We start from the raw sequence: 23,414 nt of genomic DNA, 5'->3' as shown, positions 1-23,414 counted from the left end.
ACTTATGTTTTTACAGCTCCTCAAAACAAGTTAACCTATTTTCATTGTTTATAAGTTAAACAAGATTCAACTCCGTCAATTTAATGTAATTTAATGTAAATTACTTAACGATTCAAGTTGACTCTACTTAAAAAATTAAGGCAGCAACTTTGTTGTACAGTGTAATTAGATGGGCTATAAAATAAGCTATTTTGCTGTATTTTTTTTTTCAATATCCTCAGCAAATTAAAAGCATTTGAAGGCTGTATCATACAGGATCGAAAGTAATGAACTTCATTAAGTATATAGTATTGTGCGGTAATTAATTCTGTGGTTTGAAAATATGGAAAGGGTGGAGCAGTTTTATGCATTTTGATAATGCTCGATGGGACCAGAGCTAGATGGGAAATATGTTTTGCCAGATTATATTATATCTCATGTGTATTACTGCCTCTATTCTGTGTTCAAACCATAGAAGCTCTGCAAAACAATGTTTTCAAATTAATTGTCTTCAAGAAATAATTTGGTGTCTCTGGAACGGAAACTTCCCCATTAAGGGAAAACAATGATGTCAAAGTCACTTTGTAATCGACTGTACTGTTAAATTAAAAAAAAATATTAAAAATACATAAATGAATAAACAAACGAGTACTTGTAACACTTGGGGAATTATTTTGTTATTTACTAGGGAGGTCTCCACTCACCTAGACCTAGATTCAACTTCAAATTTCCATCTGGTTGTTTAGTTCTACATACAAAAGCAATATTCTGATCTGGATCAATTGCAAATCATTACAAAGACAAGTGATGCAAATGACATGGAGTGAAAAACAAATTGTAATGCTTTTAAGAGAATCAGCGTTTATACACTTGTGTGCCTCTTGCTTTACTAAGTATACAAATAAAATAATGTTATTCTCATCAGATACAGTTGTGCTCCAGGGCCTCAGTATTGGACTCCATTTCTCTTCTGCGACTTCAATGCGTTTCTCCTTTACTGTCTTATGATTCATCCCATTTGGGCTTTGCTGGTGTCATTGCCTCATGGCTTTCTTCTAAATCATCCAAAACATTTCCTATTTTCTTTTCAGGCGTTTACTCTCCTTCTTTTTTTTAACAATCTTTACTAAGTCAAATCAATGCCATGGCTTTGCAGTTTAACACCCTCTTGAAATCAATTTAACAGCCACCATGCATAGCTTGGGGTTCAAAACATTGTATCATTCCCAGAGTGAGCTGAGCACCCGGCATGTTCATCATCTCTCTGCTTTTAGAAAAGGATGTCTTCGTTTTGTCTCTGTTCATCTCTTTTCAGACAATTTTGTCTTTCATCAGGCAGACAGAATTCTTTTGACAGATATGGATGTGGTATTTAAAGACATAGTACATCCAAAAAATGAGACGCTGAGCTAAGTTCCGCAAAAATGACAAACAAAAAGTTCTCAGCTCAGTGAATAACTTACATGTGAGTCTTTCTCTCGCAAAGCTGTGTGACTTATTTGTTTTGCTTTGCTTTGTTAAATTCACAGTCCTTTATTTGAGGAAATGTTCATTTTTACATGTAAGTCTTTCTCTGCCAGAGTTTTTGACCATTTTCACAGAAATTTAATAGCCCAGAGAATATTTTGTTTTATGGATTTCTGAGCATGCAATATATCAAAAGAAAGAGCTGAACCTCTTCTTTTAAAAAAAAATGAACATTTTATTCTAGCTTCATGCATTCCTTTTTTTTCAACACTTGAATATGGGTGTTTCATTAAAAAAGCAACATTTTGAACAAAAAGCTGAGCAAATCTAGCCTGACAAGCCAGACCCTCATCAAGATGTTTGGTCTGGAAACTCACCATTGACAGGGCTCAATTTGAGGGGCGGGATAAACGGTTGTCTTTCAAACTCCCTCTGCACGCAATTGGATATCGCTACAACCAACCAGAGCAACGAAGGTGAAGCAAAGCTCGTTGACAGAATAAACTTTCGCTGAAGCTGATTCGATAGACCTCGCTGTTCGCCAGCTTCTGTGTTTACTAGTAACATCACATAGCTACATCACATATTATGATCCGAAGGAAGCTTATGCAGCGACTGGGTTCTTCCACAATCATGCTATCATCTTTCACATGTTTATTGCTGCTGGCTAGTGATCGACCGAACAGCTCCATGAGTCGGTGGGCGGGGCTACTGAATTAAACGTTCTGTAGAGGTGTGTGTTTCGTCGCGCAGTGATGAAAGTATGAAGCATAGGACCGTTTGCTGAGCCGGGTGTCTATAAAAGCTTTCCTTTGACTAACAAGGAAGTTTTCAGCTCTGAAACTTAGAGGATATTCTTATATTACCATGACCTTTATCAAAAGCTCAAGGGAAAGTTGATTTCTTAATTCATCACCCCTTTAAATCAAGGGTAACGCATGTATGATGTCATTGATGGGTGACACACAGACACAGTCTGTGTTCTGGTTAAAATGTCTAATTTCTCTAGATTTAAACATTCCTGGAAACCTTTGGGATAATGCAAGTACACCAAGTCAACAACATATTTAACATTGTTCTAGTGGTTCTAGTATTCATTGTGCCTTGTTCCAATCTCACTATAGTGAACGTTTTGGAAGAATGTATCGACTCATTGATTAAATGTAGTTATTTTTGAACAAAAAAGTTACCTTTAAATATAACTGCTTTATCTAGGCCACTGATATGACTCATGTGAATGTATTTTTTCAAAAAAAATATTTTTCAAAAGTATTCTTTGTTTTAAAGTGCAACATTTAAAGCATTTTGTGTGTGAGTCTCCTCACATGGCCAATGGACTCAAAGGGATGTTTCTTATCTTTAAATACCAGGAAGAGCAGCATTCAAAAACACAGCAGTTCATCAGCTGACAGGCCAGGCTGGTGTGTCCTCTGCACAATCTGGTGCTGATTGAAAGAGGGCTAGATAATCATCCCCTATATTATCCGTCATTAAGTTTGTTCGGCACTCACTCCCGCATTTAAAACATAGTAAAGCCATCATCATTTTGACACTCCAGTGATTAAATATGACAATGTTAGGAAGTAGAAAAGGAGGCCAAAGGAACAGGTATTGTGGCGTCTCTAAATGAGTTTTTCACTCAAAATAGTTTGCTTGGCAATAGGCTGTATGCAGGTGCTTTCATTAGCGTCCATTCACGGAAAACCGCTCCGCTGGCGGCGTGAAGCATTGTGCTCTGCCGAGCTTTAGGAATTACATCGCTGTTTGTTTGCTGCGCTCATTCAAATCCGTGGAGGTGGCGCCGCATGCATGCATGTTTTGTGCGCTTCTATTGTGTGAAGGGTTTTGGAACACTGATGCATTCAAGACCTTAAAATGCTAAAGTGCTTCTAAGAACTGCCAAAAACACTTCAAGGGCACTGTACTACATGCTATTTTGGCTTATTTCAGCACTTACTGTATTATTGTGCAATATATCCTGCTTGGATAGACTCACATTGGCTTCTGTGTAATTACTCTCCTTACTAAGGCGTGAGACACGAGCGCCGCATTCATGCGGAACTATTTCTGGTTGTGTGGGAGTTAGACGTGTGACATCCCGCATCTCCCTAAAAGGGACTTAAGAAACTCTGCTTTTCCCCAGACAACAACCAAAGGCAGCCCATCAACAGTGCATCAAACATGTCTGATACCTCATTTGTATTGATGGAAATGAGCATTGTGACTAAGGCTGTAGATACAAGGCAATTATTGAAGGCACATTAAGGAGAAATTAATATAAGGACAATTGATTATCCCCTGTGAAAAGAAACAATGGGCTCTTTCCTGTTCGTTGTGTGATAAGACATTCCCAGTAATAAGCAGTGCTCTGCTGAAATGATTAATGGAGCTTAGTGCTTAGTACAGTGGTTATTATACCCAAGGTTATTATTATAACTGAAACCAAAACTTAAACCATAAAGTTAAGTTGATTAAAATAAATAAATGTTAACGGAAATAAAATTAAATACAATTTATTTCAGCTAGTTGGTAAGGCAAGATTTCAAACTAAACTGAAATAAAAAGGAATACAAACTATATTGATGTGTTTATTACAAATTATAACACAACATTTGAGCTCGGGCAGTTCGGTCTGGACTGGATCCATAGAGGAGGAATAATGCCTGAACAGAAACTGTTCAGACCAATGAAATTGTCAGGGCGGGCTTTAGACGATGATGGAGAGAGGATAAACCGTAACGTAATCATCCACGTCATCAAAGGAGCTTGGGTTGAATGTGTGTTATTTTGGCAAGGTTGTCTGCTAAAATCCGCATTCCCGTGTCTATATATCACATAATTGAAGTCGCTTCAACCCGCGGACAGGAAAAACAACCTGCGGGAACACCACAGACTTGGCAACACAATAACACACTGCAGTTGAATTTGCGATTTTACTTTCCCTTTAGCTGACTGTGTTTATATATGTGAATCTTGTGTGTATTTGACAATATTAGTACATTAAGACTTTTAGTGTGTGCGCTGAACGCAAAACATAAGCATAAGCATAAACATACGAATTAAATGTTTAACCAGAAAGGCTTTAAAATGCTTCCAAATAATGAACTGTGATTGTGAGTAACTATAGTGTTCCGTGAGTACAACTCTGTGACACCAGCATTTCAAAACACCCCCTATAACTTTAGTGTATATGATTGGATATTTGCTCATATCCGCGTGTAGACTCACAGGCACATTCAAAAAGAGCCGAAATAAACTAGGATAAATATTTCAAACTGAGAGAAATAGAAATAATTATTTAAATGCAAAACTGAGAATTGAAAATATTGAGAATTGTGGCATCCCTATTATATATACACACACACACACCATTCAGACATAACATTATTACCTTCCTAATTTTGTGTTGGTCCCCCTTTTGCTGCCAAAACAGCCCTGACCCGTCGAGGCATGGACTCCACTAGACCCCTGAAGGTGCTGTGATATCTGGCACCAGCATGTTAGCAGCAGATCCTTTAAGTCCTGTACGAAAGGGGGTGAAATGGCATCCCACAGATGCTCGATTGGATTGAGATCTGGGGAATTTGGAGGCCAAGTCAACACCTCAAACTTGTTGTTGTCTCCTCAAACCATTCCTGAACCATTTTTTGCTTGGCAGGAAAGAGTCCACAGCCACCAGAGAATATTGTTTCCCTGAAAGGGTTTACATGGTCTGCAACAATGGTTGGGTAGGTGGTATGTGCCAAAGTAACATCCACATGGATGGCAGGACCTAAGGTTTTTCCATCAGAGCATTGCCCAAAGCATCACACTGCCTCCAGGTGCATCCTGGTGCCATGTGTTTCCCCAGGTAAGTGATGCACACCCAACCAGCCATCAATGTGATATAAAAGAAAATGTTATCATCAGACCAGGCCAATTTCTTCCATTGCTCCGTGGTCCATTTCCACTTTCGCTGGTGGACAGGGGTCAGCAAGGGCTCCCTGACTGGTCTGCGGCTATGCAGCCCCATTCACAACAAACTGCGATGCACTGTGTATTCTGACACCTTTTTATCAGAACCAGCATTCATTTTTTAATAATTTGAGCTAAAGTAGCTCATCTGTTTGATCAGATCACAGGGGCCAGCCTTTGCTCCCCACGTGGGTCAATGAGCCTTGGCCGCTCATGACCCTGTTCATCACAGTTCCTTCCAGAGCACTTTTGATAGATACTGACCACTGCAGACCGGGAACACCCCACAAGAGCTGCAGTTTTGGAGATGCTCTGACCCAGTCTAACCATCAAAATTTGTCCCTTGTCAAACTCGTTTAAATCCTTACGCTTGCCCATTTTCCTGCTTCTAACGCATCAACTTTGAGGACAAATTATAGTATTACCAATTACCAGTACAACCAATAACCAAGCAATGCTTAATTTTGTTCAGTCTGTGTTGTAAAAGGTCACATTAGCAAATAAAATAAAAAACACTATAAGCAAAACATGGTCAGGTATATGCCTGAATAATTTTGGTCCCAAATATTTATACATTTTACTGGTAGTCCACTGTATGGAGAATTTTTTGGTATAATGTCACAGTTTACTTTATTTTATCCTCACTTACATAAAATAACTATAGTGACTTGCACCCACTGGTAAAAAAATATTATATATATATATATATATATATATATATATATATATATATATATATATATATATATATATATCTGGTCTCTGAATAATATATTTGGTTTTACTGTTTAAAGACTGTATGAAACTAAATGTATTAATGAACAGTACTTCTACAGCATTCATTGTTGTTGTAATAAAACCAAAGTTGTATTTGTTAACATTCATTAATACAGTGTGAACTAACATGATCTAATAATGATTATTAAATAATCGATTTTTTCTAACATTAAAATATTTTAGTAAATGTTTTATAAATATATTGCTTATTGGTAGTTCATGTTAGCTAAGGCATTAACTGATGTTAACACATAAAACCTTATTGTAAAGGTTTGCCATATTTCTTTAGAAACATGTTAGTGAAAGGGAGAGTGTATATTCAGGCTGTTAAAGTAAAGACTGGAGCATAGCATCTGCTACACACTTTATTTTACTGTCCGGTTCCGTATACTATGTAATTATTGTAGTAATTACAATAACTGCGTTACAATACAATAACTAGAACCTACCCCTAAATTTAACCTTAACCCATGTATTTACCAGCACTTTCTTGGGATATTACACTGTAAGTACACAATATAAAATAAAGTGTAACCCAAAACTGCATTCTGTTCAAAATGCAGGGAGCTACAGTATGAATAATTTAAGAGACATGTTTGCCGAGAATGGGCCTTGGAATGAGTTGAACATGTTGTGTGACCGTTACCTTGGTGATTAGCATGGCTATGAATAGGAGTTCTGTGCACTATTTGTAGAGGCAGCCTTCCTCTGTCTTTCTCATGTCTAACCCAGATCGAGGAAGAGGATTTATAGCTCCACATGCTGGCGACATGTATGAACTGCAGAAGAGTTGGCAGATAATGGACTCAACAATCATTGAACCGAGATATACATAATAGAAAACCACACCTTGGAGTTTTGCTAGACATTTTTTTTTTTACTTTTGTATGATAAATCAAAGCTCATAATACATTTTTGACCATGTGCATTGATCATGTGCATTTTTATGCATCTTTTTTCAAACTAAAACAAAGTGACATTTGTTTGTGAATCCTGCTTGTCATACACGTAACTTGTTCGAAATTAGCTTAAGCATGTTAGCTTAAGAATGGGGTTGATTCTCGTTCATTCTATGTTATGCAGCACCTTTGAGCTTCCGCAAGAGCCAGTAAGTTTTTTTCTTGCACGTCTAAAAAGTTTATATCTTAATCAAAGCCCAAGTTCAATCTGTTCATCATATAAAGCGATCAAGCCTCTTCAGAAAATTTGGACTAAACCGATTAACGTGGATTCGTTTTACAATCTCTTTATGAACTTTTGTGACAAAGTGGTAGTTGTGTAGAGTGTCAATGGAGGGTCAGAAATCTCCCAGATTTCATTTCAAATATCTTCATTTGTGTTTAGAAGATAGAGAAAGTCTTACAGATTTGGAACAACATTTAATTTTTCGGAGAATTACCCTTTGTAACTAACCCTTTGTAATAGCTGGTGAACATTTAGCTTTAAAAATATATTCAAATAAAATGGCAAACGGGCATGTGACAAACTGGCATTTGCTCAAAACGCTTGTTCAGAAAACGTCCTTATTTCACTTGTAGTAAAACTCAATTTGTAGTAAAACCGAGGCCTATAGATCCTCAATAGGTTTGCGATCGAACTAGCCCCTGTTCAGCCGTAGCATGACTTATTGCACTGTCCTTTCTAAAAAAAGCCTCCGTAGTCAAGCCATTGTTTGGTTATCTCACACAGCCACTAATATTAGGCATTAGCTGTTGTCTGGAGCCTAAGCTATTAGCATGAGGTTTCCACTGTGCATCTGCTTTTGTCTCCCCTTCCCTGTGGCTGCAGGCGCAAATAGTCCGATAATGCAAGTAAAAGCCACAGTGTGGTATATGCTGTTAACCTCTCTCAGCAGCAGTGATAAAGTGTGTACTTTAGAGCACATTAGCTGCAAAAACAGTCCTCGCATGGAGGGAAAGAGAGCTGTCCCTTACAAGATTCCCTCACTTCCTCTCTCTCTCTAAATTCTTGTGACATTGCTGGCAGGAAACAAGACTTCTCAAGGACGTGAGCTTAATTCACTCTTGTTACATTATGTTTATTTACCCAGCAGAGTGCAGGGGCATAAATGGTGGGATCAAATCAAAGCCGGACAAAACCACACACATAAAGAAAGGGCAGATAAAGGGCTACAGTGTGTGGAAAGGTCTTGTGTAATGCAATGCCACTTTGATCTTGTGCAAACAGAATTTAAAAAGTCCAAAGGTTCCAGAATGGACAAGCAGTATACATATATAATATACACACAAACCTGATTCCAAAAAAGTTGAGACACTGTACAAATTGTGGAAAGAAAAAAAAGAATGCAATGATGTGGAAGTTACAGATTTCAAGATTTTATTCAGAATACAACAGAGATGACATATCAAATGTTTAAACTGAGAAAATGTATCATTTTAGGGGAATATAAGTTGATTTTAAATTTCATGGAATCAACACAAGGTGGCACAAAGCCATGTTTACCACTGTGGCATCCCCTCTTCTTTGTATAACAGTCTGCAAACATCTGGGGACTGAGGAGACAGGCTTCAAGTTGCTCAACTGTCTTAGGTTTTATTTGTCGCATCTTCCTCTTTATGATGCGCCAAATGTTTTCTATGTGAAAGATCTGGACTGCAGGCTGGCCATTTCAGTATCCGGATCCTTCTTCTACGCAGTCATGATGTTGTAATTGATGCAATATATGGTCTGTCATGTTGGAAAATGCAAGGTCTTCCCTGAAAGAGACGACGTCTGGATGTGAGCATGTTGTTCTAGAATTTGTATATACCTTTCAGCATTGATCGTGCCTTTACAGATGTTTAAGCTGCCCATGCCACACACACACTTGCAACCCCATACCATCAGAGATGCAGGCTTCTGAACTGAGCGCTAATAACAACTTTGGTTGTCCTTGTCCTCTTTAGCCTTGGCCCTGAGAAAACGCCTGCACTTCTGGATCATGTTTATATATGGCTTCTTTCTGACCTATAGAGTTTTAGGCGGGCATCCAGTATGGTTGTCCGGCCTTGACCTTTACGCACAGATTGTTCCAGATTGCTGAATCTTTGGATGATATTATGCACTCTAGATGATATCTTCAAACTCTTTGCCAATTTTCTCTGAAAAACATTTCTCTTTCTTTCTCTCTATATATATACACAACACACACACACACATATACATACATATATACAAACACACACACACACACACACACACACACACACACACACAAACACACACACACACACACACACACACACACACACACACACACACACACACACACACACACACACACACACACACACACACACACACACACACACACACACACACACACACACACACACACACACACACACACACACACACACAGTGCTTTATGCTGTATTCATCTCTCTCCTTCTTCTGGAGCAGTGGAGGGTAGGACTGGGAGGGATTGAGAGTAAAAGGGGTACAAGCAGAGTACTGTGCAAACATTAATGCTACAGGCATTAGGCCTGCTGAATTTAATACACATATCTGGAGGTTGTGTGTTGAAGTGGGAACTTAATTCCCTGTCAAGTGATTTACCAGCCGGGAATCTTAATACCCAAATGCACTGTAGTGGAGAGAGGCTGTTACAGCAATGTGCTATTGGAACATAAACACAAAGCAGAAACTGTGTCATGTATATTTTCCATTCACCAGTGCTGTGGGCTGAATGACGCTTAGTATTGTCCCAGATACGTTTTCTTAGACTTGCCAATCACAAACCAGGTAATTTCACAATTTACTGTGATTGCAGCAGATACTTTTGCGTCCTTTCTCATTTTAAAATGTTCTATTCTTTTTATACCAAACGGATGCTCGTTTTCATGCTGGAGACAGCAAAACACTTTCACTTTCAGTTGGCATTCAAGCACAGATGTAACTGACTGTTGTACTAGTATTACTACATAATCTGCCAAGTAATCCTAGTGCATCACAGTCTTTGATTTGAGAACAAAGTCGTCTGAGTCTTAAGTCTCTGAGTTTTGAGAACATATTTAAGTATCTAATGTAATAGGATTTGGCATCTTCATACAGTTATGAGTTTCTGTTGATTCAACAGACAATAACTAGCCTAGAAATCTAGACGCACCCTAGCGGCAGCAAATTTAATCTGCCCGCGAGTGTCGTCTAGCAACTCTCAATACCCTTCTGAGCTGTATTCCCCAGACTCTTGCCGGGCCAATCACATCATGTATAGAGTCGGTGGGAGGGGCCATAATGATGACGGCCAAGTTGCGTTTGCATGCTTCTAGTAAACACAGAAACTGGCAAACGGCGGCGGTCTTTCGAATCAGCTTTGACCGCGATTCTGGAAGACTCGGAATTAAGCTTTTTTCTGAGAAAAGAACAAAGAACGGCACTGAAGTCATTCTTAAAAAGGGAAGATGTGTTCGGGGTTTTGCTGACCGGATACGGCGAATGTTTAATCTATCAACAAGCTCTGTTTCACCTTCGTTGCTCTGGTTGGTTGTAGCGCTATCCTATCGCGTGCAGAGAGAGTTTGAAAGATAACCGTTTATCCCGCCCCTCGGATTGAGCCCTGTCTATGGTGAGTTTCCAGACCAAACATCTTGATGTGGGTCTGGCTTGTCAGGCTAGACAACAGTCAATTCACACAATTTTTAGCAAAGAGATTACATTAAAATAAATAAAATCATATTTTTAGACAGATAAGGAAATTATTTATTTATTTATTTATTTATTTATTTATTTATTTATTTATTTATTTATTTATTTATTTATTTATTTTTAAACCAGCATAAAATAAAACATTATATGAAAACTGTTTACTTAAACCTAAATATTTTATGGGCCGGTTGGAGTTCTATTCTTACTATATAGAACCTACGTTTTTACTTTCTAGGGTTCAAGTCCCGTTTGGAGCGGGCGGGTCGAACATGAGGGGTTACATTGGTGCCGTGACCCGGATAGGAGTGCGATTTAGGGGGGTGAGTGTAACGGAGGCCAGCTAGTATTTGCTGTACAAGTAAACCTCACTCCTCTGACCTCAAGAGATGGTCTAGTCCAGTGGTCGGCAACTGCAACGATAAAACAAACAGAGGACCATTGAAACGTTTGCTTACATCGCGGGGCTTCAGCACCAACATGTGAATAATAACAACTCAAATTCAGCTTCCTTTTTTAAGTAAAAAAATATTGACAAGACAATCAGCAAAAAGAGGTGCAATGCTTCGCCTCGTGTGGTGCCTTCTGATATTAAATTCTTTAAAAACAGCCGCAACTTCTTTGCAGATTAGACACCCCGGCTTTGCATTCACAAAACCAGGTAGGATGAATACACAGTTGCCCTATTTTTGCAGTCGGCTTTCCTCTTTAAACTCTTTGACAGTGCTAGCTGAAGCAATGCAATGATCGCGTACCTCCAGCACGCAAACAATTAAACAATGCAATTTAGTACGTGAGGCTGCCAAGGAATAATTCTCAGTGTAACAGTAGGTTACATCAAATAATAATTACAAGTTATGCTCCATTATGTAACAAGCTAATTAAAATACACATTTATTATTCACAATATGGAAAGAGGAAAAAAAACAATATGTTAAAAGCATGACTCAAACATGCCATTAATGGGCTTATTCAAGTCCTCTTTTATGTTTTTTGTTATTTTTATCCATTTTATCCATCCATCTCCCATATATGTGTGTTTTAGCAAGACGGTCTGTGTTGCAAGTTGCTGGATGAAGATACTTGCCAGGTTACGTGTCACTACTGCCTTATTCATTTATTCAATTTTTAACAGAGTAATGGCTACCAGTTACAAAAGACACTGTAACAGTATGTCGGGCAATTGTAGTTGTATTTTTCATCAATTTATTTATTACATTATTGACTATAATTATTCATTATATTCTGGCCTGCCACCTAGTGGCACATTTTTTGTTTTGGCCCATGGCCAAATATACTTGCTGACCCCTGCTCTAGCGACTGACGCTAGAGGTTGGAGTCTTTAGCCTTGGAGCAGGTGGTTTCAACAGGAGGGGTTACATTTTAGTCTAACTGAAGTTACACTCTTTAATATGTCTGTCTTTCCAGGTATACTTCAAGCGGGACGGAGAGTTGATAGAGGTGATCTCCTACGTTTCGCCCACTGTGGGTTACGAGGGCACCGGCTCCGCTGGCGTGCGTGGAGCTAGACCTCTGATCAGCAGGGATCTGGACGACACTAAGCTGAGGAAGTCTCTATCTCTGCTGGGTCCGGATGGCAGGCCCACACGCCTCTACACGGAGAGCCCTGGGAGGAGCTACATGGCCAGACAGCCCGGCCAAGAGCCCAGCCCGGCCACAGAGACCATCCCAGAGACAGTGGTCAGCCGGGAGTTCCCTCGCTGGGTTCAGAGTACAGACCCCCTGTACTTCTTCAGCAACACGCACATTCCCCAGAGCGACGGGTCTGTGCTGGTTCAGGCCAAGCTTACCTGGACGCTGAATCCGCAGTTGGACAACGACGCCCTGTTTAGCTGCGAGGTCACGCACCCGGCTCTCTCTATGCCTATGCAGACTGAGGTCATACTGGGTAAGTCTTGCTTTTGTTGGTTTTACCATTGATATGGCAGGATACGGATCTTTAGATCGATTTGAAAGAATTGCTTTTGACCTTCATCCTAGTCATTCACCACCATCACTAGTGAATCCCTTTACATCCTCATCTGACAGATGCAGCGAGACCAACACTGGTTTCTATTTGTTGCTTAATTGCTTCACAGGCAAGCAGATTGCAGTTACTAATGCAGAATGCAAAATCTCCCAGTGACTGACAGGCCAATTCATTGAGCTGTCCGTGCAGTAGATTGAGTTAACTTAACCACGGTATTGAAAAAGTCAACCTGAATTAAAGAAATCAAGCATAAAGGGAATCTCACAGTGCACTCAAACACAGCATCGTTGCTGGATTTCACTGTTGCAACCCATTCATAATTGTAAAAAAAGGTCCATCGTCGGCTGATTAATATGCTAAGGCGAGGATATGCCAAGATGCCTGTTGTGTCAGTAAAATTGGATTGTTGCGCTCACTTGTTTATAAGTAATAAAAGTCATGGAGCAATACCAAAAAAAGAATAGGATGCTAGCATACCTTTGTATTTTCATGGATGAGAGGCTTTTTTGTGCCTTTTTTGCTTTTAAAGCTACAACAAAGATGGCCTGACGATCCCATTATCACTTCAAAGGCAGCACTCACTTGTAGTCTCTGCTATCAGCCCTCAGAAAGAGGCGAGTGATGAGACGCAAGACAAGATAAACAGAGACATTTCTCTCACTTAATGGTAGAGGAGCTGTGCAGAAAGAGATGAAGGAGGGGAAAGGACAAAAAACGAGCGATAAGACGACGAAAGAAAGGATGGTCTAGAAGCTGATGTGGTTTCCATTCAATATTTCTCTCTCTTTCTCATTCACACTTGATCTGTCATTCTCGTCTCATTCCAGCATGATCTCCCTCTGTGCGTTTCATAGCTGCTAAGACCGAAGCTCGCAATTCTATCGCAAGAGGATCTGCTTCTTTAACAAACGTTTACCTCGTAACATTAGGTTTTTTTATTTTTTCTCTCAAACATAGTTCCCTTCATGAAATAATCATTATAACCACAGGAGAAAATGACAGCAGAGTAGAGCTGATTGCATATAACGATATACCAAAACGAATCATAGGATCTCTATGTATGAGAAATTGGTTTGTGCTAAATGACAAAGACAGATTCCTTAGCTTAGCGAATACACATCAATAAGATGTTTTACTGTGTGCAGCTGGGCACTATACTGTGCTACAATAGAAATGCATCAGCTGGGAGAGTTTTAGCTTTACCGTTTTTACTGCTAGATGTATTTGCATTGCTCTCAGTGGGCAAGACTGCTTTGTCATTTGCACATAATAATGATGCATAGAGAAATGTGAAAATGTATTGCAGGACGTGTCAAGATAAACAAGAACATGCCAAATATTCATCCAACCGCAGTGTACTGAATTAACAATAAATTATAAATGTGTTCAGCATTCAGCAAAACAATTATTTTTCAGATTTTTTAGAGTAGCTGCTTTAAGTCATAAAGTGAGTATGTGTATTAAAACGATGCGCATGGATTTGGCAAACATGCATCATGATATTAATTGGTCTTTAAGCCCTTCCCAGCTCTACAGCACCCCACAAATTACCAATGTAAATCTTTGGTAAAAAATGAAACTGCAGCATGCTAATTCAGAGCCATTGGGGCAGATATCAAGCTTTTTTTTAGGCTACAGTAAACCTCGGTGCAAACCAAGACGATGTCAGTCCGCTTCAGCTATGTGTCTGCATCAGGTCAGTAACTCGTTGGCATGTCTGTTCTTCCTATGCGGAGTAACATGTCAAATGAATGAAACGTGCTCATGTTAATAGCCTTTATGTAGCAGTTCTGTTGTGTTTGTTTTATGATTGTTCTGAGAATAGACATGACTTGTTTTCCTCCCTGGAATTCTTACACAACTTGCAATATTCTAAAACAACGTTTATTTTGTGTGATTGTCGTGTGTACTAAAATCTGTCAGTCATCATAAGAGTGGCATCCTCAGTAAGGAAAATGGCATTAGAATTGTGCTAAAAGTGTCTGATGTGTTTAGTGATTAGGATATAAAGCTTGCAAAATGTTAATAATGAACTAGTGCTTAGACCCAGAATCTGCTCTAAAAAAAATTTAAAAAACATTAAATATATGAAAAATAAGTATACTTCAAGTTTGTTTTTCCTACTTGGGCCTAAATTGGCTACACTTTTTAGTGTATAAAACTTTAAGTGTAATAGAGGTTTTTTTGTTTGTAATGCAACTATACTACAGGTGAACTTATTTATACTTAAATACTATAGGACATTTTAATAGAAGGGTACAAGCATAAGGCTAGATGTCTCGTGCTGTTGGCCAATGGAGGTTGCCATCCGCAACTGGCGGCCATCTTGTCACAGGCAGCTCGCTCACTCGTAACAGTGTGTTTTAATGATGCATGTACTTTTAAATAACCATAACTTGCTCAAATTTCAACCGATTTTCAAACTGTTTCATTTGTTATAAACGTCAGAGATGTAGTTATGTTACTACATACTAATGAATAATTATAACCATGGACTTCAATATGAAAGTAACATTGAACAGAACAGATAGGTACAATTAATATATACACACACAAGGTATTTATGTTAAATCAATATAGGCTACTAAAACTGTGCAAAAAAAACAAAAAAATATATATATATATATATATATTTTATATATATACACACATATATATATATACACACACACACACATTATATATATTTATATATTTATATTTTATATATATATTTTAAGTGCTAAAATACGTGAGAATCCTGGAAAAACGGGAGGGTTGACAGCTATGGCAGTGAATCTGACCAATCGTGGAACAGCTGTGTCATCCTAGTACAGCCACTCTTGAGAATCTGCACCGGCTGTATTAGCCAGCTGCTCTCGAATCGCTCTCGCTGTACTTTTTTGACATACGTCACTGTCACGTGCTGTCAGCCCTGGTTTGCACTGCTTCAAGTCAGCCTCCAGTCTGCGTGTCACTGCATCACGTCGAACAAGCCTAATATAAGGGCATGCCAATCACATGACAATCAAGAAACATGACAGTGAACATGATAAACTAAGAACTGAAACATAACCCAAAACACACTGTGACATACTAATAATAGCACTTGAATAAATTTGAATAAATGTATTCCTAAGGGAATGCAAAATGGTGATTAATTGTTTACTGTTGCCAAGCAATGTCATAGCTTGCAACATTAATATTTATTTTTTTAAATCCTACATTTTTTTTTATATTATTAGTTCTACGTAATGTGAAGCTGTTTTTGCACTGATTTCAGTTTTATTCATTGGTTTTGAATAAGCATGTATTAGGTCCCGAGCACCAAGGTGAGAGGACCCTGTTGGAATTTCTCTGTTTATATTGGTTTGCATCCACGTAGTTCCAAATAAAATTGCTTTTATTTGTAAAGTATTTAATTCACTACATAGGCCTTACAATTTGGAATAAAAACCCTGTTTTCATTGCATTTCCTTCAAAAATTCATGTGCAAATTTAACAAGTGCACAGTGTCAGCATCAAAGCGATATAAGATATATATATATTTTTTTTTTTTTTTGAATGTGCGTCTTGAGAGCAGCAACGTTTGCTTCTGAAGCTGCACAAGGATAGGAGGGTGTTGTATCACCGCTTGCATGGTAGTGAGAGCAAGAGAAGTGAATTCGCTAGAGTGCAGGCCTAGAAAAGCCTTGCTAACTTTCGATTTTTATATTTTAACAAGGCCTTGTCTGTGGAACAATTCGATCCATAAATTTAATTGCACCCAGGTTTCTTAAAAGATGGAGGGCACTATTTCAGCTTCTTCGTTTTCACCCAGAGAATGCAAAACCAAAAATGTGCAGTTGTTGTTTTAACTGTTACTTTTCTCATACAAGCATATCTATGTTTGAATAAATTAAGCATTTAATCAGTAAAGTAAAAACTGTAATATTATGCAATGTTATTACAATATAAATGACTGTTTTCTATTTGAATATATTAAAAATAAAAAGTAATTTATTCCAGTGTTACAAAGCTCCATTCTCCACACTTTAAAAATTATTTAAAAAATAAGTTACCTGTTGCATTAAATTTTTTAATTCATTGAAATTAAAAATTTGAGTTAATACAATGAACATTTTTGAGAATCGACAACCTTTATTTAAATATTATTAAAAGATTTTGTATGCATTTTGAGTTTCTATTTATTAAACCAATTTCCTTCATTGTATCAACTCAAATTTTTTATTTCAATAAACAAAATTTTTTAAGGCAACCAGGTTACTTATTTTTTAAGTTAAACCAACAAAAAAAATTACAGTGCCGTGTCACAGAAATAATTTTAATATGCTTATTTGTTGCTCGAGAAAGATTATTATGTGAATGTTTAAAACAGTTGTGTTGCTTTAACTGTATAACTGTGATTATTAAATATGGAAATAAAGTCAGTCGCAACATCTGCTCTGTTCTGACTTTGAGCAAGACTGTTCTGGAATATATGATGCATTCGCTCTAGCAGAGGGTTTCATTCCAGTTACTATCCTGACACTTCCAGTACAGGTGATCCACTAAACTGTACTCAGTCAGAAAATGAAAGGCAAGTCATAAGAGCATTCACGAGTCATAAATCTTTCACCGTTTTTAATATTTCCACACGAGACAGAAACATCTTGACAACGACTCAAATTTGTATTACATCCGCTGAATATTCATGAGCTGAGCCTCGCGCTGCATTCTAAAGGGTTGCGGATGGTCCACGGAGGCGGCGTTCTCGGGATGCTGTCCTCACCTCAGAGCATCATGGCTGGGCTTGTTGCCCTGACTTGGCTGTCTGTCAGTCACATCCAAATATGCAGTGATTCACTCAGTGCCTCTCCATAATTAAAGCTGAGCTAGGCTCAGCAGTGAGGATTTGTATGGGTAAAGGTGCTACTGATTCAGCAAAACACAGAAGGGGAATGAGTTATATTCTCACATCCAGAGGCTAGAGATGATATATGCCGCACGCCAAGTTCCTCTACCCAATAGACTGGTAATAAGTACGCAGATGTTTATTGTGGGTGGTTTGTGGGAGTGTGAATGAATCTGTGCACATTCAAACAGCCTTATATCTCCATTTAGAGTTGCAATGGCTTCGGTGGACCATAAAAGTATGAGAGAAGTTTGACGGTTTGGTCAAATGAGTCTAAAAAGAAAGCCTGGCTCAAGTATGACATGATTTTTACATGTCAGACATGGATAGCAAACATCCTTTGTTGGTTCTGTAACAAACATAGGTAAACCTCACTGAAGCTTTTGATTGGTTGATGAAAATGTTGATCCAGGAACTTTCTTGGGTAAATTAAGCTCCTCACTTGACATTTGTTGCAGTGTTAGCTTACTTTTTTTGTTTCTTATTCCCCTCCATAGTGGCTCCCGGGGGTGGATTTAGTGATTTAGGAGGATCCTTTGCACATATTTGTATCTAACCTGAATCAACCTGGAGGTCCTTTTCTCAGTTTTGATGCTTGCTGTTGCATGAACGTATTCTATATAGTTGTGTCCAATTTTTTATGTATGTTATAATGGCTTTGTTTCATGTTGTAGGTCCCTTGTTATAGACCCCGAAATAGCAACTGCAGGCTATGAGGCTATATCACACATGGAAGTCTCCGAGTGATGTGCTGTGGCTTAGACTTGCCATATCATAATTTTCACCCAAGTGCAGTTATGTTAGTCATGTTGAAACAGGTTATAAAAGTATTAGCGTAATTTGGACACTAGATGGTGCTTTGGGGTAATCTTCACTGTAATTCTAAACTTTAAAACACATTTATTTTAACTACAAATTGAAATGATAATGAAAAGGAAATTACTCACTTAAGGATTATTTCATCAAAAAAGTAAGTACATATGTGCGAGGCATTCAGTGGGATGTCAGATTTGAGTGCTTTTGTGGGAAGTAAAAGGTGCTCTACTTGGGTCCATTTACAGAAACAAGTGAGCAATATTTTAAAACAATGCAAATATAATATCAGATATTGTTGAAGTGATGGCCAGATGTCTGGGACCAACTCAATTCGGGGTTGCTCAATATCTATATTCAGATGCATGATATTTTCATTTGCTACACAAGACGCACGCTCAACTGACACGCAGACGGTTGTCATGTCAACAAACACCACAGCAGTCGCTTGCATCTTGTATATAAAAAGCATTTTAGGGGGCCCTTGTCTTTTGGCGGCAGTCACCTACCTTTGGCTAATGTTTGAGTCCGCCTCTGTTGGCTCCTAAAGGCCCCAATGTCATACTCAACTGATATTAACTCTGAAACTTTGTAGTTCTCTCCCCTAGTGAAGCCTGAAAAGTCGACAGCTTGTGGCTCCTCAGTTACAGTGCTTGCGGTCCTGGAGTTGGTCCCAGACATCTGGCCATCACTTCAACAGCAAGATTTTTATAAGGCTTTTTCAGGCTAATTCTCTTTATTTATATATATATATATATATATATATATATATATATATATATATATATATATATATATATATATATATATATATATATATATATATATATATAGTCTCTTTTTAAAAGAAAAAAAGGATCAGATTGAACCTGTTATTTATTATATAGTGGTTTGTGGGAGTGTGAATGAATCTGTCCCAAGACGTGCCTTGCCCGTTCGGGTTGTGAGCTCACTCCACTAGGAGTGTAGCATCCTCCTGGGCGCTGGCTCAAGGCGCCTCGCTGACAGACATTTGTAGAGCTGCGGGCTGGGCGACACCTATATATATAATAAATAACAGGTTCAATCTGACCCTTTTTTTCTTTTAAAAAGAGACCAAAAATGGCAGAACCATTACCTGGCATCATGGATAGGAAAATGTCACCGTTCGGTGGATTTTTTTCACAACTCCTGTGGTTAGGACTTAGGTTAGGCAATCCAGTGTATTGATCCATTAATTCATCCACTTGGCGCGGAAAAGGCAGGGTCAGTCTTCAACTGCCCATTGCTCTGTCAGAACACAGGCCCTATCAATGGTCTCCTTTTGTTTTTCAACTGTTTTCTTAGGGAAAATCGATGGAGTCATTGAGTCATGATTCATGCCTTGACAAGCTCTTAATCTCTCTTGTGTATTGCATTTCACATCTCTTTTTCCACTCTGCAGAGCCTGGCTGCTAATATCCCAAATCATTTCCATAATAAGAAAGCTGGCAAAAGAGGATTTCTGTGTATTCAGTGTAGTGTCCTGCCATAACTTGATTTATGTGTGAAATACACATTCATAGGACCCATTACAAATGTAAGCGCGGAAATTATAATCCATTAAGCAGCACCAGGGGGTAATCATTAAACTGACTAAGACTGGTCTGATGCCTCATTAGCTTTCGCTGGACACTCTGTGGCTTGATTGATGGCTAAAAGCATGATTAGCCATTGTTTCACATAGTTCTCAGTAGTTGGATTATCTGTATGTGTTGTAGGAGCCAAAGCGTAGCATTAGCCGTAATGAGGGTTGAAAAAAGGCCACAGTGGGATGTTTTTTTGAACAATTTCAAGTCTGCTTTGCCTTTACTAAGCTTCACTCTGGAATTATGTGTTAGTGCAAACACACGGCTCACAAAACTTGTTTTAATGGTTCTCAGGGCTACGCAGAGTGGATGCTGGTAATCATAGTAAACGATGCAGAACCACTTAACATGGGACCAGTCGGAGGCTTTCTCGCACTCAGACTCCGCTGCTATAGAGCGGCTCGCTCGTACTGCTGAATAGAGAAAGTTTCGCTTGAGAAACTTGTGGTCTCACTTTCCAAACGTACAAAAATCACTTTCTTATCTTCCCCCTGAGTACACAAGAGAAATCCTCTGTGCCTGAGAAGGTCAAAATATGATGTTTTAACCTTCCTTTCCTTCATCACATCCCAGCCATTCTCTGAGACCAAATTAAACCCATCTGGGAGATTCGGTCCACACAAGACAAGGGAATTAGTTCTCTAAGTGTCTCTTATCTTACTTCCTCCACCGTTTGCCTTGCACGCTCTGTTTCTTTTTCAGTAATGAGTGTCTACCCAATTTAGGTCCTTGTCCCTCTCGGGAAATAAATACTCCTCAGCAATTTCAATGAAGGAAACCAAGAATCTCCCAGTTGACCTCCAAGTCAAACGCCATGTCTTCAGTCTGTTAATACTGTGCTATTGTTTAAATGTTACACGACAAGAGCTGAATGTATTTTCTCTTGTTTCCCTTCATAGCGGCTCCTAAAGGCCCCAAGCTTGTGATATCCCCTACCAGAGCAAAGGTAGGGGATACGGTTCGCATCACCGTCCAAGGTTTCCAGGTAGGATCTCCAGGGGTAAGTGCATGGGGGTTATGAAACCAGGGCCGAGTTCAGTTTTGGATACGAGGAGGTTTGTCCCGCATGTGCAGTTAAGCCTGTGTGATGTACGGCTATAGTGACCATTCTTACAGAGTGTGCAATACAACACGTGTATCTGTCAGCTCCTGACCCCGCTGCCATCATCTATGAGTTATCAATCCAAATGGGTCATTCTGTCCGAGGAGGGTTGCACTGCATCTGTCAAAATCAAACCGTTCAATCATGTAAGCTGCAGTGAAATCAAAATAGAGGGTTTTCAAAGTCCTTTAAAGGTCACGAGAACAAAAACTCTGAAAGTGATCTATTGAAGAACACTCAAAAAAGAACTTGAGCACTCAAGGTTATTGGGAAGCATTTTGGCTGCGAGATAAGATAAAAGTCTAATAAAAGAATATGATTTCTTTTGTAAATCACTCAGACTGAGTGACAAAAGTGGATGAAATGCCAATGTCAGTGCCAATTGTCAATTGATTTTTTCTGTTGTTTGTGCTCTATATTTCATTGTCTCGATAAACACAAAAAGGGAACAAAACTATTCCGCTGTTGCATTTAATAAGTCTGAAACTCTCTGAGTCATAAATTCACTAAATGACAACATGATTCACATTTGTTCCATTTAGATCTTTATCCGGTGTGCCTGCTGTTAGCTGTTGAAGGAAATAATTGAAATAATTTCAGAGCACTGCAAAAAGAAAAGAGAACTTAATAATTTGGTTTTGTTTTCCAATTAGAATATCCTAACACAGGCTGTAAAAACATTCTTAAAAATCACATAAATGTATAAGGTGGCAGGTGGGCTCACGTCATGTAATAAAAGGCACACAGTATTGATACCAAAATTTAAGCTTAAATAATATGTTTATTAATGTATATTAATGTTTATTTAATAGTTTATATTCCTGTTTAATTTGATGAATTAAAAAAAAATCATTTTTGTTAAATTTTGAAGATTTTTTTTGTTACACTAAATACCATACTTTTGCATATTCTTCCATTATTGAAAAACTGCTGCTTCAATTACCTTGAAAATCATTAAGAAGACCTTTGTCTCAAAATATAGTCAATCATTCGATTCTCGCGATTCTCATTTGCAAGTACATCTACAACATAATAATAATAAGAAGAAGAAGAATTTTAAAAAATCCAATATTAGATCATATTAGCACAGAATCACGTCAAGGATCAGCCAAATTTCCATGTGGATCTTTAAAAGATGTTTTATAAAGAGCTGAAGCAAGATTGTGTGCCCTCTAATGGCCCCTTTTACCCCGGGCACATTTAGCCCTGTTGTATTCTACTATACTTATACTAAATTATACTAACGCATTTAGTGTGATTGTTTGCTTTAAAATAGGAAAACTCTATTTGCCAATGGGTTAAAAAAAAAACATATTTTTTTTTCTTAAGGTGTGCCTTTAGCCGGTTGTACCCTAAGCAGTATATTTTCTAAAATAATGTATGCCATTTTGCTTCTCGTATAAATGTATCTTGATTAAATTGCTTGTTTTCCAATAAAATGGTATAAACAAGACATGAAAATTGAAGAATAAAAACATTATTTTATTTGCATTTTTTTGCTTGACAAGAAGTATAGCCCCAGAAATAAGGCAGAGTGATTTATTATGCTAACATTTGGCTTCTCTTTGCTAATGCTAAACTCCTCTCACTTCTGTTTGTGTTCTGTTTTGTATTCTCACCAGAAGGCAAAAGAGCATCTGATTAAAAAACAAATCAGCTGTTTGTTGATGTATTTCACTGCAGCTTTCAGGGATTTTGCTGCTTTCGTTTGTTCTTGTCAAACTATAGCTAGCAAAACAGGTGCGAGCACAGAGCTAGCCAGGAGCGTTTTACTGTCAACGGCGCCAAATTTATACTTGCTTCAGTAGTCCGTCAGCTTCCTCAGACCTAGTGAAGCAGGGAGATTGTCTCAGTGTAACTATCACCGTCTGCCAAGAGGTAAAAAAATCTTCCCCTAGCAGATAAACACAGCATAGTTTGGTGATGATCCACCCAATCTTTTTGACAGGTTTGACTCAGAGATGTGTCTAGCCAACAGCAATCAGGTGGAAAGAAATTAGACCCGATATGCTATCATCACTGAATCTACTTTACGTTTGTGTGATGAATTTAAAGGAATGTTACAGTAGCTCTGTTTTATCCCTCCTGGATAATCCAGGTATAGCTGGGTGATGGTTAAATCTGACTGTTTTCCTGTCATTTTCCTGGTCTTTGGCAGGTCTATACTGGTTATTCCCAGATCTTAACTGTTTTAGTAGATCTATTTGC

General features: G+C 38.3%; 1 protein-coding gene across 2 annotated transcripts in view; it reads left to right on the top strand.

Annotated features, from left to right (window-relative positions):
• Window positions 1–23,414, top strand: part of igsf21a (immunoglobin superfamily, member 21a) — a 326,928-nt gene that overhangs the window by 288,453 nt on the left and 15,061 nt on the right. The window contains exons 6-7 of one of the 2 annotated variants that reach the window (XM_067431041.1): window positions 12,250–12,730; window positions 21,004–21,104. In XM_067431041.1, coding sequence (XP_067287142.1) covers window positions 12,250–12,730; window positions 21,004–21,104 — 582 coding nt within the window. The remainder of the gene's footprint in view (window positions 1–12,249; window positions 12,731–21,003; window positions 21,105–23,414) is intronic. The other variant, XM_067431042.1, reaches the window with a different exon arrangement.

Source organism: Pseudorasbora parva, chromosome 22 (assembly GCF_024679245.1).
Source record: "Pseudorasbora parva isolate DD20220531a chromosome 22, ASM2467924v1, whole genome shotgun sequence".
Classification (NCBI taxonomy): domain Eukaryota; kingdom Metazoa; phylum Chordata; class Actinopteri; order Cypriniformes; family Gobionidae; genus Pseudorasbora; species Pseudorasbora parva.
Note: the sequence above shows the minus strand (reverse complement) of the source record. Positions and strands in the feature narration are given on the sequence as shown.